At 41.9% G+C, this 20528-nt stretch overlaps 1 protein-coding gene across 1 annotated transcript in view; it reads left to right on the forward strand.

Annotated features, from left to right (window-relative positions):
• The window catches only part of LOC137532672 (ETS translocation variant 3-like), a 56995-nt gene that overhangs the window by 10099 nt on the left and 26368 nt on the right, over positions 1 to 20528 (forward strand). Inside the window, exons 2-3 of the mRNA XM_068253469.1 lie at positions 8676 to 8732; positions 15312 to 15549. Coding sequence (XP_068109570.1) covers positions 8687 to 8732; positions 15312 to 15549 — 284 coding nt within the window. The 5' untranslated portion in view covers positions 8676 to 8686. The remainder of the gene's footprint in view (positions 1 to 8675; positions 8733 to 15311; positions 15550 to 20528) is intronic.

Below are 20528 nucleotides of genomic sequence, written 5' to 3' on the forward strand. Positions count from 1 at the left end.
TATTTCTTAGATGGAAGAAGGAAGGCTTGACAGCTGATATCTGGTGTTAGATTTCCATCCAGGATCACCCCAAGGTTTCGCACAGTCTTTATACTGTACAGTATCTCCCCCAATTGCTAGTTTGAGGTGGTGAGCGTTTTGAACTTTATCCATCATGTGTGGACCACCTACCACCAACACCTCTGTTTTGTCAGAGTTCAGCCTCAGCCTGCTGGTGTTCATCCAATTTTGTAAATCCACTAGACACTCATTTATGGATGCTGATGGGTCTTGGGTGCCAGGCTTGAAGGACAGATACAGTTGTGTGTCATCTGCATAACAATGGTATCCTAGACCATAGTTCTGGATTATTTTGCCCAGTGGGAGCATGTAGACTGCAAAGAGTAATGGTAATAGTACAGAACCCTGTGGAACTCCATAGGGAAGTGGCCCTGGATTAGACTACTTGTAAAAGGTACAGGCCGGAACAAAGAACATCTATCAGGCCCTAGGCAATGTAACTGTGGGTACATGTAAGAGTGATGTGCAGGTACTCTGCAGGGGAATAAGGAGAATCTTCCTCTATTACGCATTCTTCATGCACAATCTGAACCAGGTTTATGGGTGATAGACAACACCTCTGTGTTCAATGTTTACAACATTCTCAGTGGATTCCCTGCAGCTCTGTGGAGAGTGCATATGTAGAGGTATAGTACTACTGTGTAACAAAGTAAACCTGAGACTGATGAAATTAAAGTTTTTTTTTTTTTTTTTTTTTTTTTTTTTTTTTTTTTTTTATACATACATGGGGCTTCCTCCAGCCCCCTTCAGGCTAATCAGTCCCTCGCTGTCCTCTTCCACCACCTGGATCTTCTGCTAGGAGTCCAGGTACTTGAGCCAGTGTGGCATAGTGCGCATGCACACTCAGCCGCCGGGAGCGTACTACACCTGTGCAGCACTATTGCGCAGGTGCAGAACGCTCCTGGCTGTGGAAGCGGCATGCAGCCGGACTGCGCTGACTGGCTGAATTACCAAGACTCTCAGCAGAAGATCCAGGTGATGGAGGTGGACAGCAAGGGACTGATTAGCCTGAAGGGGGCTGGAAAAAGCCCCAGGTATGTATAAAACTTTTCTTTTCATCCTTCTCAGGTACCATTTAATTCGTAGTCACCAAACCAAATTTTAACAACATATCAAATTATTTGATTTCATGAGCAAAGGGAGTGCGTACATTTGCATAAATCTGCATCAACGCAGGATTATTTCCATCTCATTGACAATCTCTATAATTAGGGTTGCAACGGTATGAAACTCCACGGTATGATAACCGTAAAAAAATACCACGGTATGATGGTATTATGGTATACAATATTAAACAATTATTTGGACCTGGGCCCCAATCCCTTACATTAAATAATGTGCCGCCAGTGATAGGTGTAGCCAGTGGTAGCTGGCCGCAGCATAGGTAGCCAGGGATAGGTGTAGCCAGTGGTAGGTGGCCGCAGCGTAGTAGGTAGCCAGGGATAGGTGTAGCCTGTGGTAGGTGGCCGCAGCATAGGTATCCAGGGATAGGTGTAGCCAGTGGTAGGTGGCGCAGCATAGGCAGCCAGGGATAGGTGTAGCCAGTGGTAGGTGGCCGCAGCATAGGGAGACGTGTAACTAGAATTAGGTGGAGAGCCAGAGGGAGGGAGAGGGGAGTCAGGGGACAAATACTCACTTGTCAGCAGCCAAGTCCTCAGTCCTAAGTGCTTCATTCACTTAGAGTGCAAAGACGCTTGGCGGGAACGAGCGTCATTGACGCCAGCCCAGGACTCAGGAGAAGTGCTCTGCATAGGGTGCCGCTGGTGGGAGCCTGGGAGGCAGTCTGTGCGTTCCAGCAGCTGCGTCCTCACTGGACGCGCGTCATATCCGGCGTCTGAGAGCCGACTCGCTGAGTGGTGACGGGCGGCGGAAGCGGAAAAAAACGGTATTTTGACAATGTGCATGGTATAATAACCATGCACATTGAAACCGCGATATATCGCGATACCGGTATATCGCGACAGCCCTAATCTCTATTAGAGACACGGCTACACATCAGGCTTTATTCTTACAGCATAGATGTTATTTAGTATATATGAGATTCCTGTGTACACATCATATGTACTGTACAGTCACAATCAGATATGTGTATCTGACTTTAAAAATACGGGGACTGCTTTATTGAAGCAGCACAAGTAACTAATTTTGATTGGTTTATTTCATTTTTGTGGACTAAGCACAGCTATTACTGTATGTATAAATTATTGATGACTATTATCTGAGAAATAGAACATTGTATCATATGTTCTATTTTAATTACAGTTTAAATTCATTAGGAGTCGGTGCATTTTTTCCCGACTCCAGGCACCCAAAATTACTCCGACTCCACGACTCCGACTCCATAGCCCTGCTGAGAAGTGAACACAACTGCGTTGGGGCCAGGCCCTTATGCTAGGTACACACCATACAATTTTGTGTTAGATGGATGGTTCAATAGATCATATCCGACATGTCCGATCTTATTTTCTATCGTTTTTTTTTTTCCTGATCGATTTCTCATAGAAGTGAATAAAAATGGATAAGAAAGGATAACTGAATTGAATCGGAAATTGATCAGAAGGAAAATCGACCAAAAAAAAACGCATAGTGTGTACCCAGCATTAGAGACAGATGACAGCACTAGTGGTAACTTGCTCTATTCTTAATGTTTGAGCAGTAGTCCTAAAGCAGAGGTCATAAAGTAGGAAGTTCATCCTTCACAGGCTTAACTCTGCTTCCTCCTTTTTTCATTATTTAAAAGTCCTACTTTCAGCAGAATAAAACTGACGTTTCACAGTTCACATACTGTATCAGTTAGCAATTGGTCATTTCTTCAAGTGTAGTTCAGGAACCTTTTTGTCCTGTATCCAGTTTGTAAATGGAAAAAGAACTCCAGTTTCAGATAACTGAGATCCATGCCTCACATTTTAATGCCAGCCATACACTAGTCAATAACTGCTCAGAATAGTAATAAAAAAATCATTTGAATAGCATGGATAGATTCTACCACTTTTCTACTTTGGGCTCTATTCTCAATGATTTACAGCATGCGGAAATGCACTTGGGGTAAATTCCGACTGTAAAAAACCCATCTTGACATTTACAAATGTTTACGCATGAATATTTACCGCATGCGTAAAATTTTACGCATTACCCGCATGCATAAAAAATGCAGTAAGTCCGCAAAAGTCATTCGTTTCCGCAAAAAAAACGAAATTCACAAAAGAGGTGCCTTATTTCTGACTTAACGACCGAATTTTTATCACCTACTAGTACTTGGTGATATATTTAGCTTCCCATTGACTTAAATGGAGTCTGGAGCCTTGAGTACTGTGTTTGGTGGACTTTAATTTTTTTTTTTATGCAACTTTTTTGCGCATGGTTTCCGCATGCTTACTATGTAATTACGCATGTTTCCCAATTTTTACGCATTGTTCCCGCATGCGGGAAACATGCAAAACCTTTTTTAGTGAATGTGGAAATTATCACTGGCAGTAATATATAGCGGTAAAAAATCTCACCGCGTGTGTGTGATTGAGAATAGACCCCTTTGTTGATTACCAAATCAGTGGAAATCTGAGAATTGATCTAATTGCTGGAGTGTTACCACTCCATGGATGACAGTTCCATGTGGCCATAAATCCCTACCTAAAATGCTCCCACCGCTGGCTTGACAAAGTTTGCCCAATTGCCCTTTTGATTGATATGACCATAGTTGGTCAATTAAAGGGGTTCTGTGGGGATTTTGAAAAAAACGGACACTTACATGGGGCTTCTACTTGCCTCCTTCAGCTTATGTGCCTGCGCCGACCTCTACGATCCGCCATTCCCCGCTGTCGTCACCAGTCAATTTTTCGCCTAACTAGACCAGGGGTGTCAAACTCAAATAGACAAAGGGTCAAAATGAAAAACTTAGAGGTGCCCCCAGTATAGTTATGCTTAGGCACACTCAGTAAAGGTTAGCTAGATGGGTGCTATCACAGGCCTCCTAGTGACCTGTGATTTAAAAATGAACTCTATTGGAAATCGATCTAAATGCATTATTGGACCATTAGATCCAATGCAACTCTATGGGCCATCGATCTGCTGCCAGCAGCAGATCGACCTAGATTTTTCATGCAGTCAGATCAAATCTATTGGCTGCATCGATAGAATTGATTTCTGTGTATGGGCCCCATTAGACCAGAGATAATATAATCCTTATGCTACACTCTTCCCTGTCAATTCAGCAGACTGATCCTGGGTACACACAATGCTATTTCCTGCTCGATCAATAATCTGTCGAGCGGGAAATCTGATCATGTGTACCCAGCATTAGCGTTTGAAGACTGGTGGAGGAAAGTGAGGTCATTGATTTGAGTTCTTTACAACTATAGTAGATGAAGCACAGGGCTGACTGTACAGAATTATAAATATGTTGGCAGATAATTCAATGGTAATAGACTGGTCACACTTGCTGAAGTGGTCTGCACATGCAGGATAAATGCTGCCGAAGGGATTGTTCATTATCCCTATAGGTGACAGTTCAGCACTGGTCACTGCTGAGGAGTCCACTTGATTTATATAGAGTGGAAATGGAAGGACGTGCAGGGGATAACCGACACGTGCAGCAGAAGCCCCCAATGTTTGAGATGCCGGTAGACGTACATTCTCATTTGAAGAATTCCCAACCGGACTCGTTTTTTTTGTTGTTTTTTTCAGGCAGAAATCTAGTTTCAGCTAGTTGCCAGAGCACTTAAAGTGGACCTGAACTCATCTCTGCTCTAAAAGATACTAAACAGCATAATAACCTTTAAACCATAAAACGTATTTGTTACAGCTCATACAAATTCCAAAATTTGCAATTTCTACTTCCGGATTCATGGAAGCAGACTTATTTACAGCCTGTGCTTTCAAATGGGTGCATCTGCCATAGGCAGTCATGTGACACAGGAGGATCAAATTACAACTAGTGATTAGACACATGAGGGGGAATTAGACAGGCTAAACTCTCTGAATACAGTGCATTTTCTGTTTTACTTCTGTTCTGTGCAAGAGTTCATATCCATTTGAAAGCTTTGAGGTAGCTGTATGATTTATATTTTACCCTGGCCATTTGTCCTCTTAGGTTTTCTTTAGTCCACGTGAGTGGCATTATGTAAAAGAAAACAGAATTGTTCCAGCTGTGAGATTAGTGAGACTGCTTGATTAGTAAACCTGTGTTTGTCACCACAAGCAGTGGGATGTGTGTGGACGGTAAAATGCTTTTTGCAGCTATGACCGCAAGGAAGGAAGTATGTAAGCAGTTTCCTTTTTGTTTGTGAGACAAAGGGGTCACCCACAGATCACTCAAACATCTCTCACCTGTGTGGATGGGGTTTGAGCTCCGAACTTGCACATTTTGTCAGGCTTGTCCTGTCTAATTCTGTTGGTTTTACTTTTGTTCTGTTGGCTGTGAACAATTTTTTTTTTTTTCATGCAGTTTTAAAATAGGCTGAAAAGTTTGACTATAAAATGCTGTTTTCTAAGCAGGGCTGTCAAAGCACCCATTTCAGTGGTAGTAATGGTTTCAGTGTCCGGAGTGAATGAGCTGTTGGGTTTTCATGATATCTGAATGTAGCTTTAAGGCCCATACACACTGACGACTGGTCAGGCGGATCACTCAAGACTAGTCTTATCACCTGAATGACGCACGCCTGATTTGACGATGGGACGTCCAAACAACCCATCGTTTAAAAAAAAAAAAAAAAAAAAAAATCAGACGTGTATGGGCCTTTAGACAGAAGATCAATGTTCCTGGCATGAGTGACAAACTGCTTGCTTTGGGGAGACATTATAGCATGCAAGGATTACCAGTTGTAATACCAGTTGCCTGGCTATCCTGCTGATACTCTGCCTCTGAAGCCCCATACACACGCTCAACAGCGGTCTTTTATGCAGCACAATTATCAAACAACTTGTTGTGAAACAAGTTGCACAAACAAAAAAGCTGCTTGCTATTCACGTAACTGATAAGACGTCAATCCAAGGACGCATACACATGCCAGACTACGGGTTGTCAGCGCCCGCCGAGCGGATCGGTCGAAACCAGCCTTATCAGTCTGATGGCAGCCTGTACTCTCATGCAAACTCGTCAGAACGAGTGCCCCCACGGGCGGGTCTGACGACCCGTACTTTAAAAAAAATCCGGAGTGTGTATGCGCCTCAACAGTTGGATTGACGTCCTTATCAGTTGTGTGAATAGTAAGCAACTTTTTGGGTGGTTCAATTTGTTTTACAACAAAAGTTGTTTGAGAATTGTGCTCCAAAAAAATGTGTTCGATTTTGCAATAGATTCTTGGGTACTTATCAAAGCAAAATCTGTTTCAAAATTGATCTGAAACAATTTGGACGTCTACGCATGAAGCAATTTCTTATTGATCTATTAAGCCTCATCTACACGCGTAGATGAGGCTTCAATCCGGCGGCTCGATTAGCCGCTGGATTGCCTCTTCCGCATCACCGTGCGTACCCACCGCGTCCGTCTGATTCGATTCCGTGCCGGCGCCACTTATCTTCCGCTCTATTCCCTGCCATTGTCCCCTCGCGGGGAATGAGCAGGGAATCGGCAGTGGTAAGATCCGACCTGTCGGATCTTATCAATCGAGCCGCATCAGCGGATCTATTGATATTGATAAGTAACATCTGAGCCTCATCTACGCGTGTAGATGAGGCTTTAGATAGATCCGTCTATCTGATGGAAAATTGTACCGTGTAGATAAGGCTTAATACTTTTAGCCACAGCCCCTGAACAAGCATGTAGCAGATCAGGCGTTTCTGACATAATTGTCTGATCTGACAAGGTTAGCTGCATACTTGCTTCTGGTGTAATTCAGACACTACTGCAGTCAAATGGATTAGCAGGGCTGCCAAGCAACTGGTATTTAAAGGGAAATAAATATGGCAGCCTCCATATACTGTACCTCTCACTTCAGTTGTCCTTTAAGATCCATACACATGGGCTGACTGTTGCCTGTCGAATAGGGACCCGATCCCTCGGGCAGCATTGCTGAGCCAAACTATACAAATGCATGTCAGTTGTACAGCTGACTATTCGTTTTGACTGACAAGTGTAATGGAATCCATCAACAGACCAAACTCTAGCTACATATTAAAGCTATGGTCCAGCAATTGCTCCTATCTTGTTTCAGCTCTATTGCTTGGTCTCTTTAAATATATATAAATAGCACTGCATCCAATTGTTTAAGTAGAGAAAAACCTATCAGTCTTCCTGACCAGTCAGCAAACTCCTGATTAATGTACAATCCAATTGTTGATAGTTCATCAGTTGGTAGTATTGTCTCGGGTAAAAGCCCTTAAGCTAGCCATACATCTAGCGATTCTGATTCAATTGACAAAGCAGTCGACTTTAAGGTATCGACTTAATACCTATAGTATAATTAAAAGCCGATCAACTAGTGACTCACACTCTACAAGTGATATCCTATGCGATTCACTTTCACATTCGATCTGAACGATGTACCTCCATACTCTGAATGCAGAAATTGTCGATCGAATGACCTGTGAACAGTAGCCGCTTCCTGTGCAGTTGACCAGTGTCTTGCTTAAGCTGGTCAATTTGACATGAAATCGGCCACTTTTCATCGACTGGGAATTCTGGAACACAATCTATTCTCTAGAGTCTATAAAATGATCTAATCGAATGGTTGATTGTACAGCCAAATTGCTAATGTATGGCCACCTTAAGGACTGAGAGCCACCTGCAATTGCAAGATGCTTAGAGCGATGTTGCCTCTAAATCGCTCTGAAAATGCAGCAGCAGTGTAATTGCAGTTTTAGCAAATTGGAATTGCTCTTGCGAGATCATGGCCTTTCACTTTCCGTAGCAAATATCTTATGGAATCGCCGGCAATTCCTTAAAAGCATAACTTGCTGCTGAAAGCGCGCTAATGGGTCCTAGACCTAAGGTTCTTTTTAAAGTCCAATGCTGTCATCTATTTTGCATAGCATATACAGTATACTATGCAATTTAGTTCCACTACTGAGAATTGGACTGGCTGTGGTCTGTTGGTGCCTTTTGGCAGCAAAGTTTGATTTGTTAAAATATGATACCTCTAATAAATTACAAATACTGTACATGTGTGGTTGTTTGTTTTCACACGTATACTTGAACATTTCAAAAACAATATTTCTGCTTTGTTATAAACTTCTTTGCTTCTAAGGCTTCATTCATACACACTAGATGGTCAAATTGCGCTGTTTTTATCATAATTTAGGCTCTCTTTTGCCAGCGCCCAAATTACTCAATGAGCTCCGCTATAGCCATAATTCATAATGGCCTATGGCGATGCCCAAATGTGCTCGGCCACCTGGTGCCCTTTTGATAGTCTTGATCCGTCTTCCTCTCTACTGCATTGTCTCTGGCAGACTCCTACCCAGAAAGATGAATGTTGGTTTAGGGTAATGACTATGGGGTGTATACTTTGCTGCAGGTACAAGATGATTTTCCTAAAGCCAACACTTGGATAGGCAGAGATGGTGACACTAGTCAGGGTTGACATTTTATGTAATCAGCTTTCTGTACACAGTGCTTATACTTTTTTTTTTTCTTTAAATTTATAACCGATTTTATTTATTTTTATTTTATTTTTTTGCAGGAAGTGGAACAATGAAAACTGGTTGCAGTATTGTGGAAAAGCCAAAAGGAGGGGGAGGTAAGTTACTGGTGTTATGTTTTTCCAGTCATCCAAGCTTTACAGGTGTTAATTTTAGTTTTAAATGAGAACTGTTTTGCAGATCTGTTTAGAAAAATGCACGTCTAATCTCTTAAAGGAGTCATCAGACAAGTTAAAACATAGCTGATTTAATTACCTGGGGCTTCCTCCAGCCCCTTGAAGCTGTCTGTCCCACGCTGACAGCTCCGTTGGCAGCTGACAGCCCGGGGTCCCCGCACGGGGCGGAGGTCAACCCCAAGGTCGTCCTTACTGCGCCTGCGTGGAGCTCCGCTGTCAATCACGCTCACGTCCGCAGCGCACTGCGAAGGCGTGGACAACGTGGACCTGATTGATAGCGGCGCAGGCGCAGTAGCGGAGGTCAGCCTCTGCACACTGAGCGGATCCCGGGCTGGCGGCTGCGATCAGAGATGCAGCATGGGACATGTGTACTGCAAGGGGCTGGAGGAAGCCCCGGGTAAGTAAATCAGCTATGTTTTATTATGCTTGATGATTCCTTTAATGGTCCCCGAGGTCAAGTTTTTGACAAAACTGATGTAAGCTACTAGGTTGCAAAAGCCTGTTTGTATGACTCTCGTTCACTGTTGTCTAATGTTGTTTCAAAATCCTGTGGTCACTGTTAGGCAGGATTCTGCCTTCAGATTACAAATAAAATTTACGGGCTGCGACGGGACAGTTACCTTGCCCTTGTAGCTGATGCGCTCCACATGGTGGTCCAATTTTCCTATGCTTCCTCTTTCAAATCTGGAAAGAGAAAAGTATTGGAGCAACATAGAGCCCATCAGCTATAGGCAGCGACAAGGGTAAGTTAGCTGCCCCCCCCCCCCCCCCCCTTCCATGGACCAAGTATTACTCGGAATCCAGCAGTGCTCCGTCACTGTGACCTTTACAGCCGTTCCCATCCCTGCTGGTAACAGTCGTGCATGTGTGGGGCTGCATTTCACTGACAAACAGTGCATTTGGAAAGTGTTCACAGTGCACCACCTTTCCACTTCTTTTTTTTTTTTTTTTTTTTTTTTTTTTGCCTTATTCCAAAATGGATTATATTCATTTTTTTTCTCCTCAGTTCTACACACAACACACCATAATGACAACAGGGGAAAAAGTTTACTTGAGGTTTTGGCAAATGTATTAAAAATAGAAAAAACTGAGAAATCCCATGCACATAAGTATTTACAGCTTTTGCTCAATACTTGTCAATGCACCTTTGGCAGCAATTACAGCCTCAAGTCGTTTTACATATGATGCTACAAGCTTGGCACACCTCTACTTGGGCAATTTGCCCATTTCTGTTTGCAGCACCTCAAGCTCCATCGGGTTGGATGAGAAGCGTCTGTGCACAGCCATTTTAAGATCTCTCCAGAAAGTCTGGGCTTTGGCAAGGTCGCCCAAGGGGCAAGGTCACCCAAGGATATTCTGAGTTGTCCTAAAGACACTCCTTTGATATCTTGTCTCTGTGCTTGGGATTGTTGTCCTGCTGAAAGATGAACAGTCGCCCCAGTCTGAGTTCAAGAGCCCTCTGGAGCAGGTTTTCATCCAGGATGACTCTGTACATTGCTGCAGTCTTTCCCTTTATCCTGACTAGTCTTCCAGTTCCTGCTGCTGAAAATCATCTCCTTAGCATGATGCTGCCTCCACCATGCTTCACTGTAAGGATGGTATTGGCCAGGTAATTAGTGGTGCCTGGTTTCCTCCCAACGTGACGTCTGGCATTCATACTAGAGTTCAGTCTTTGTCTCATAAGGCCAGGATTTTGTTTCTCGATCAATCCAATCAACTGAATTTACCACAGGGGGGACTCCAAATAAGCAGCAGAAAAATCTCAAGGATGATCAGAGGAAACAGGATGCACCTGAGCTCAATTCTGAGCATCATGGCAAAGGCTGTGAATACTTGCATGTGCTTTCTCAAAAAGTTTTGTTACCTCAAACTTTTTTTTCATGTTGCCATTATGGGGTATTTGTGTAGAATTCTAAGGGGAGAAATCTATTTAATCCTATTTTGGCATAAGACTGTAACATAAAAAAATGTGGAAGTGATGCACTATGAATACTTTCCGGATTCACTTTATAAACTATAATTAGACACTTCATGTTAAAGTGGACCTGAACACTTGCACAGGGCAGAAGAAAAACCTAGAGAAATGCACTATGCATGTAGAGAGTTTAGCCTGTCTAATTCCCCCTCATCTGTGGCTAATAACAAGTTGTAGTTTGATCTCTCCATAGCGTCAGCTGACTGCTACGGCAGATAAGCTAGTTTGAAAGCACAGGCTGTTAACCATATGTCTGCTTCCATAAAAGCAGGAAGTAGAAACGTTGGAGATTTATTTAATAGAGCAGAGAGGAAGTTCTGAGTTCAGATCCGCTTTTTGACTTATCACAAATATATTTCTGCAGGCTGGTCATGTGATTGGGCCTTAATGCATGCTGATATATTGTGCCTCACAGATGTACTTTGGGTAAGACCTGGAGCTTTGTCAGGTCTTTGTTGCATAAGAGGAAGGAGCGGCACCACACAGAGCTAATTATAGCTCAAATATCTATCTGTATATCTATCTCTATCACAGCATAGAGACAGACATATTTTTGAGCTAGAACTATTTTGTGTGGTACCACCCCTTTTGCTCATCATATTGGATTTGTGGCCCCTACAGTACCAGGGAACTGGTCATGACGCACACTTTACTTTTAGTTGTTGTGGCCTGGGAGCACAGTGAGGAGATCTCCCCTTCTGTTCTTGACCAGGCGATTGTTGACCTCAGAGGGTATAAAGGAACGCATGTGACCATAAACAGATGCCAAAGCTTGCTACAGACATGCAATTTATTTTGCCTGATTTATGTTAAGGTGCTCACTAACAGTACAATTTTCATCAAGTAGTCGCCCAAGCAATCTGAGAAAAGCAGTCGGAAATAACCTGTCATAATACATTTATTAAACCTCAACAAAACACAAAGTTTTCCGATTGATTAAATTGTCGTCAAACAATCCCAATTAGAATGGTGCAGTTGTTTTGGGACATAAAGGTTTTTCTGCCAATCCGATCAAATTTTTCTGATCATGTGGGCAAGTCTTTGCTGAAAATAGTACGGCTAGTGGGCACTTATTTTGGTCAGTTCAGGTAACCATTTCATCTGCGCAGGTGTGCTTGGCCTCTTTATAGTATGGGAAAAGTATAGGCTGTCTTTACAGCTTCCCCCAACAACCTTTAGGCCTGGTTCACGCTGCAAGAGCTTTCTAAAGTGGACATGAACTCAGAGCTCCTCTCTGCTCCTAAAAGATACACAACAGCATAATAACCTTTAAACAAAAAACATTTCTTGGTTATAGCTGATACAAATCCTGAAATAAATCTGCAGTTTCTTATTCCTGGAAGCAGACAAATTGTTTACAGCCTGTACTTTCAAATGGGCTTATCTGCCATAGGCAGTCATGTGACATGGGAAGATCATATTACAACTAGTGATTAAACACAAATGAGGGGGTATTACACAGGCTAAACTCTTAAAAGAGGAGCTGTCAGCTATACTATCTCAGGAAAAAAAACACAAAAGTAGATAAATACTTGCTCTACTTACATAACATATGTATTGCACTGTCCACGTTTTGATTTTAGTGACTTTCTAAGGTAAAAAAAAAAAGAAAACCCTTCTTAGCATTTCCAAATTTAAGTGAGGCTATTTTGAAGCCAATTCTGATGTAATTTCCTCCCTTAGTCTCCTTTGCCTGTCGCTATAGAAAGTGCATTGTCTCAACATGAGAAATATTGGCCAATCAGAGAGGAACAGAGTTGTGGAAAACAGAAGAGAGAGGCTTCAGACAATCAGGCTGCATTAGTTAAGTCTGTGGGGAATTACAGAAACAAAAAAGGACAACCCAGCATGCCCTGCAACTTCCTTTTTGTGTACCAAATAAGTCAGGTAAACTGGGGAATGATCCATTTATCAAGAAGATCATGCTGAAATCGATCAAGAATCACCTTGCGGTGTATGGTTAGAAAATTGATCTCTCTCTACGATCAGAGAGATTGGCCACTTGGTCGATCAGCCCATACATTCTCTATGTATGGACACCTTTAGAGGCAGATGATCAGCAGGACATCCTGGCAATTTGCATTGTTTAAAAGGAAATTGAGGCCAGCCTTCATGGTCCTCGCACCCCGGGTTCCCTTTTTTATTTGTCCACTTCTGCTCACCTTTTTAGTTATTGCTATCAATCACAGCGTTGCTTTAGCTCCTTAGCAGTAATCCTGCGTCAGGCTCTGGACGAAAATCCACAGCACAGAATGGTAAATTCCGTTCCTGAGTGAGTTATATGCAGGAGCTGCTGCAAATCTTTCTCTGGTATGTTTGTGTTTTTTTTTTTTTTTCTTGTTTTTTTAGGGTCTAAAAGCTTGTGGAAAACAATTGCTTGGCTTTTAGACCCGGAATCTGTAAATAATCATAACACCAGGGAGGTTAAAGTAAAGATAGAGTACATGCCTACTTTTGTCAGTATATGATATATAAAATGTTCCTGCTGTTATCATTCAATGTCTACTTAAACTGCCAAATTGTCTCTGTGCTCCTTCACTGCTGTGATTTCTGTTTTTCTCGCTTGATATTTTTACACATTGTTTTTCTTTGCTTTTGTTGACACAGCTTTTCCAGTTTGTTGCACATGTATATTCTGTGCTGTATGACAATGTTTCTGATGGTATAACACTCAGTGCTGGTGACGGCACTTTCATTTATGTCTTTTTTTTTTTTTTTAAGACAACAGGTGTAAACACTTTCAGGGCCGGGCCGAGGCATAGGCTGGAGAGGCTCCAGCCTCAGAGCGCAGTGTAGGAGGGGGCGCACAATTCATTCAGCTGTCATTCCTAATTGTGTAAGAAGCAGAAAGAAATAAGAAAAGGGGATACATAGCAGTGACTGCAAGCTAGATAACTAGATATTAAGGTGTTGGGGAGGTTGTGGGCCCTGTGGCCCTCTTAGTCTAATAGCAATCAGTGTGTGGCAGCTGGGGTGGGAGGGATGGAGGGGCGCACTTTGGTGTCTCAGCCTTGGGTGCTGGAGGACCTTGTCCCGGCTCTGAACACTTTCATTTGTAAAGCACACACCTAAGTTTGAAAAGAGTCATGTTATAAGAAGTACAAAAATGAGCCATGATTCATAAGAAATGTGCTGGCCCTAAAGTTGTCCAAATGCAAAAAAAAAAAAAATGCATTAAAACCTAAAACACTCTGCATGTCATTTTACCATTAATTCCCGCTCACTAAAGCTGAAATTCTAGTATTAGTGGAAGCTTTACAGTAGTTATTAGCACTCCACACTGACTTTAACTGCAGTACATAGCTTTAGAATTTGGAAAACATTTAGTGGTCAGCAGTCAAAGGACCACTGTTCTCTTTCCCTCTGGCTCTTGACCTCTAGGTAAGGAGCAAGCCTTGTAATTTTGGGTGAATGCCATCTATATTCACAGAATAGATTAAATTGCACAAAACAAAACCATTCGCCAAGACAAAAGTTTCTAGTGGTCAGTGCTAGTGCTGCTGTATTTATATATTTTTAAATGGTAATGTATAGCGACTACGGGTAGCGAGTAAGATTTTAGACTTTGCACTAATGCTTGAGTTATCACTTTAATGTAGTGAGCAGCCATGATGTCTGCAAAGTATGTTGAGATCTTGGATAAAGGTAATCATTCCTCCATTTCTAGATCCCTGTATTATAACTGGTGAACCAGATTATCGCACCTTGGTTTACTAAAAAGCTTGAAGCGTTGAGGCATATGTATTAAAATATCTTTCATGAGTTTAACCTGCTTGTTTAGCAATACTTGCTCCTAAAAACAAAGTTGGCAGCCAGGTTTGATTTTAAAGTACAAAATGTTAAGAGCAGCATGGTGGCAGAGTAGACGGTAGAACTTTTGCCTTTGCCCCAGGTAAGTGAAACTTAAAAAAGTTAATCCCTTTTTAAAGGGAACCTTAACTGAGAGGGAAATGGATGTTTCCTTTTAAACAATACCAGTTGCCTTGCAGTCCTGCTTATCCCTTAGCAGTAGTGGCTGAATCGCACACCTGAAACAAGCATGCAGCTAATCCAGTCTGACTTCAGTCAGAGCACCTGATCTGCATGCTTGTTGAGGGGCTGTGGCTAAAAGTATTAGACACAGGATCAGCAGTAGAGTCAGGCAACTGGTATTATTTTAAAAGGAAAATACATATCCTTCTCAGTTTAGGTTCCCTTTAAGGGTCCTATCACTCTACAGCCATGTGTCGTACACAGACCACATTACGGTATATTAATCTATAGCTCACACTCTGTTAGCAGGCCAGTGTCTTCTGCAGAGAACCATGTCTCTTGATGTTCATTGTGTGTAGGTTGTTGTGCTTCTGTCTAATGCTGGCAATTCTAATCTATCTCTGCTCTTCTCTATTTTTTTTGTGTACATGTTCTGCTTAAATGTGTTTTTTTAGTTTCCCATGTTTTTGTCTGATCATTTCTTTTGCGATCATTTGTCTGTTTTTTTTTTTTTTTCTTTTTATCATTTATTTGATTTCTTTGACAATCTTCAGGTTATCACTTCCCTGACTGGGCATACAAGGCAGAGTCCAGCCCGGGCTCTCGTCAGATCCAGCTGTGGCACTTCATCTTGGAGCTGCTGCAGAAGGAGGAGTTCCGCCATGTCATTGCCTGGCAGCAGGGGGAGTATGGGGAATTTGTCATCAAGGACCCCGATGAAGTGGCCAGGCTGTGGGGCCGGCGGAAGTGTAAACCGCAAATGAACTATGACAAGCTCAGCCGAGCACTCAGGTGAGACATCTGTAGTGAACCTGACAACTGCCTTACTTGAACATTGCTGACATCTTTCAGCAAAGTCTAATAAAGTGCTTGCATCTGTCTAGGGTTTTGGATTTTTTTTTTTTTTTTTTTTGTGTGGCCATGCTAAACCAAAGACAAATATAACATAACATTTATAATGAAATAACCAGAAATGTCTTTTCTGTGCTCACATCATCAGTTTTATTCAACCCCCAAGGGACATTCATTCTTAGTAATTAGTACAACATCCTTTTCCAGTTATAACCGCTTTTAAACGTGAAGCATAGCTTGACACAAGTGTCTTGTGTCTAATTAAACCAGTAGTAGCTCAGTCAACTACAGTTGTGTTAAAAATTGTTTATTGAAGTTGAGAACCTCTGTTGGGACTTAAAGAAAGCAGTTGCAGCGCGCAAGCCTAAGAATGTGACTGAACTGGAAGCTTTTGCCCATGGAGAATGGGCTAAGCTACCCATAGATCGCTGCAAGACACTTGTGTCAAGCTATGCTTCACGTTTAAAAGCTGTTATAGCTGGAAAAGGATGTTGTACTAATTACTCAAAATGCATGTCCCTTGGGGGTTGAATAAAACTGATAATGTGAGCACAGGAAAGACATTTGTGGTTATTTCATTATAAATTTTGTTATTTGTCTGACTTACAAGTGCCCTTTGATTTAATTGCAAACAAGATGACTGAAATGATCAAAATCAATGTCAAATTGGCCAAAAACTCAATTTCAATGAATAATTTTGAACACAACTGTAGTTGACTGAGCTACTACTGGTTTAATTAGATCCTGTAGTTAGCCAAAAACTGCTGTAAACTATACATGGTGTAAGCTTTCTCCCCAACTTCTCCTGTAAATTGTGAATGAATAGATCTGAGCAGCCCTAACTGGCTTTCTCATGTCATTTTATTATTATTATTATTATACATTGATCCATATCCATAGTCCTCTGTAGGTGCCCGATAGATAGATAGATAGATAGATAGATAGATAGATAGATAGATAGATAGATAGAGATCTATCTATATATCAGTATGTGAGGTCATTTAATTACCTGATGTCTGAAGCTCATTTGGGGCTAGTTTGATGTATACGTGCGGTTTTAGGCTAATTCAAAAGCGAATTATTCCTGACATTAATTTGTGCTCTGCAGCTGTAACAAAGTTCTTGTATAATATGAGCCCTATTTTGCTCAATGAGGCCAGTTCACGGTACTGGCTTTAAAGCAAACCTGAACTGAAAAATGTCAAAATAAACACACACGTCCTACTTGCCTCCTGCGTAGTCTGCTTATCAATCTCCCTCTCCTCTTCCAAGTCCAGTTTGCCTGCTGTGACCTTAACATATTCTGGGTCAGCACTTAGTTAACCAGTAATATCGCTTGAGCTATAGGGAAATATGGACATTACCTTGCACATCAGTTGTCCTTTTAGTCATAACTGATATATAGTGAAAAGGGCCCTAAGGATTTGCGCTTTCTGAGAGACAAGTCTGACAAGATCTTGTCAGAACTGAAAGTAATTGGGTTAAAGAGAATGGAGTGCTTCTGAGAGGAACTGATGGTGAGGTAAGTATGCAGTATTCATTTGCAGATACATGTGTGAATTTGAAAATAATTTTACGCTGTTTACTTTAATGAAACTCCTGCTGCAGTAATTTTTCATGTGGTGGACTATTAATTTAACCTCGGTAAGAAGTCTGTATCCCAATAGAAGGCAACTCCTGCTTGAAAGTGCCTATAAAGGTGCTAGTAAATCACAAAGCAACTCGTGTTTTTGCAGTGTGGCCTTAAGATATCTGCTCAGGAGCTCCCTTGCCAGCCATTTCCTAGAGGTTCCCAAAGCGACATGTTGCAAAAGTGGTTCCTTCCATAGAGCTTGCTACTAACTTCTTACATTCTGTTTCCTAAGTTTTTTGTAATACTATAATTGGATCTGCCTGGACATGGGTGTTTGAGTCAGTATTGTTGCTATGGATCCATAAACTGCTCAAAATTGATCTAAAGTCAATCCATCAGATATGCTGGAGCAATAAATTACTGGCAGATTTTATCAAATTGGTCAGATTTATAAAAATACCAATGGTTATGCCAGTTTAACTCTAGTCGCTGAAGTGGATCAGAACTAATTGCATAGCAATCAAATGGATTTACCCTGTGCATACTAATTTTCAATTAGTACAGTATTGCGTTAATGCATTGGCCATTAGGAATGCTTTACAAGGCAGTGCGCACTGTCCTTCAGTGATGCTGTATGACATGCTTTTGAACGCATCCTAGAAGTCATGACCTTCTGTTACCTCTTATTTGTAGGAAGGTATTGCTGTACTTTATATTTCTATTGGAGGACTTCAAGGTTCTTAATGGATGTCGGACAAATGGACAATCGGCAATAACTGCTCACGCGTATAGGACAAAATATGTCGCCTTAGTCCTAGTTGTTCTACAAACCTTGTTGCAAGTCTGTTTTGGACAGAATTGGCATATTTCCTCTCTGATGTATTTACCATATATATTTAGGAGCACTATACTCCTGTGGGTTTGAAGAGATTTAGAAATTTACATTCTGTGTAGGTCTGAGGAAGGGGGAAAAATAGCCCAGGTTATTTCTAAAGTTCTGAAGTTACTGAGAAGGCAATTAACCAGCTGTGCTTAATGGGAGGAGGAGAGGAACAGACAATGCACAGAGGTATGTAGATCCATCTGCGCTTACCTTGGGTAGCGTTGCCTCCAGTCAGGAATACCTTATGCATAAACAAGTGTTTTCAATCTAAAAAGATCTATTGGCTGCATGTAGAAAATTTTACCCGAGCTTGGGGCTCAAATATATTGGAAAAATGCCACCAGCAAAAAGCTGTTCACAGAGCATATTTCTTTCTCATGTTCTGGCTTTACTTTCAGCTTTCTCTATAGAGTTGTATGTGCCTGAATCAGGAGATCAAAGTGTGGCCTGTAAAGGGTGAAGAATGGTTGTGTGAAAACACCAGTATTGCCTGAGAGCATGAGTGGGCTCTGAGCTATCATGGTGACATATGGCTGTGTGAGATTGGGTGTTGTGTTGTAGTGGACATTGCTGGATACATTTGAAAGCAGAGGATGCTGTTCACACGGTGAAATACATACGGCTGCTCCGCAGAATAAACAGCCTTCCTGGGAAACTGATCACAGGGACTGTCATTAATCAGAAGATTCTCCACATAATGGCGCTGGGTGGGGCTTCTCCAGGCTAAATTCCTTGTGCAGGTGTCAGTTCTAACTATGCTCCTTGTCTACAGTGTCTTATTCATCAGAAGATATATAGCTTACATAATGCCTGTGGAGAAAAAGCAGCTTTGTATTTAACATTCGCTGTGGCTGCTTTTTACCAAGGCTTTTTTTCTTTTTTTTTTTTGTACAAATGAAAGTCAAGCTGAGCTTCAAGTGGAACAAAAATAGTCCTCTCTAATTCAATTTAATGTGTACCGAGGCGACATGTGAGAAATGTATATGTACAGTGCAAAGCATATTCATTATCAGGCTTTTTTTATTTTGCTTCCTGAGAAGGTTAATTTTCGGACATAAAAGTGACTGCTTCTCTAGTTGGTACCTTGTAAACATCACTGATGAGCAAATTCCAGCCATAAGTCTTCCTGGCAGAATTTAACTTCAGGGGAGGGATAGAAAAAGTCAATAGTTCATGTATTTTAACTTTAGGACATGTAATAGACTGCTACTGAGCAAAGACCATAAAATGTTTAATCTAGTTTGTAAATGTTTAAATATGAAATACCATGGGATATCTACAGTCGTATTTAGGGCTCGTACACATGCCTAACACGTGTCGCTTGTCGGGGATCAGGAGTTGATCGCTTTGGGCGTCATAGCTGAGCCCTGCTGCACACGCGCATGTCAGCTGTGTAGCTGATGATACGCTGTTATGTGAGGGGTTGACAGAGGGATGACAAGCGGTGCGTGCGTGACGTCACAAAAGGCAGCGGTCCAAACCATCGGATGGGGGTCGATCGGTATTGCTGAGGTTTGGTACATCCAACGGATCACTTATGGGTTGGACGTCCGGCGTTGTCAGGTGCTGTACACACCTGATTTGTCAGCTGAGGCGGTCGTTATTGGCTGCTGACTTAAGTCAGGCGTGTGCATGCGGCTTTAGGAGTATAGGAGGATTAGTACAATTGTTTCTCATCAGTTTATTTTGACCTCTGGTTCATGTTAAAGACTTTTTTTTTTTTTTTTTTTTTTTTTCCAAGCAGCATCTCTTCTATGTAAAATTTCTTGCTGTCTGAATCGGAAGCATTTATTTTTCCAAGGGGTGGTTGTACCCAGATTTGGTTTTGGCTCACACAGGTTCTGGAAGGAGGGAGGGTGGGATGTCTGAAAGCCAAGAGCCGAGGCTGCCATACTACAGAGTCACCAGTCGCACTTTGCATCTATTGTTCCTAAGTTGACATGGTTTATTCTTCACGTCATATATCAACACAATTGGCAATTGTTTTGGGGCCACGGAGGGTCCCTTTCATCAGAGAGTGCAGACATAGACAATGTATTTGCACTTTCCGATGAAGGGGACTCTCCATGGCCCCAAAAAATTGTCACTTTCTGGGTTGATATGACGTGAAGAATAAACCACTTCAGCAATTTACAAATTGTGTGCAAACAGATTCTGGACTTTTGTTGTAACCTTAGGTGTGTGGCTTGACACCCAGGTTGTGCACCACCCTGCATGTACAGTAAGGTGTGCCACTCCAGATCTACTACTACTATTATCCCTAAGGAGACATTGAAGGGGAGAGAGGGGCGGCACAGAGGGAGGCGAAGGTTCAACAGGGATGACCCAGTTCTTAAAACTGCGGTGCTGGTTTATGTTGCTGAGGATTCCGATTGCTGACATCTGGCAGTGCTGATCAAGGTGTTCCAGTTCAAAAGGTGCAGTAGTGTTTTGTTTGTTTTTCTGGGGTAGGTCCTGACCCCT

This window comes from Hyperolius riggenbachi, chromosome 9, assembly GCF_040937935.1.
Source record: "Hyperolius riggenbachi isolate aHypRig1 chromosome 9, aHypRig1.pri, whole genome shotgun sequence".
Lineage (NCBI taxonomy): Eukaryota > Metazoa > Chordata > Amphibia > Anura > Hyperoliidae > Hyperolius > Hyperolius riggenbachi.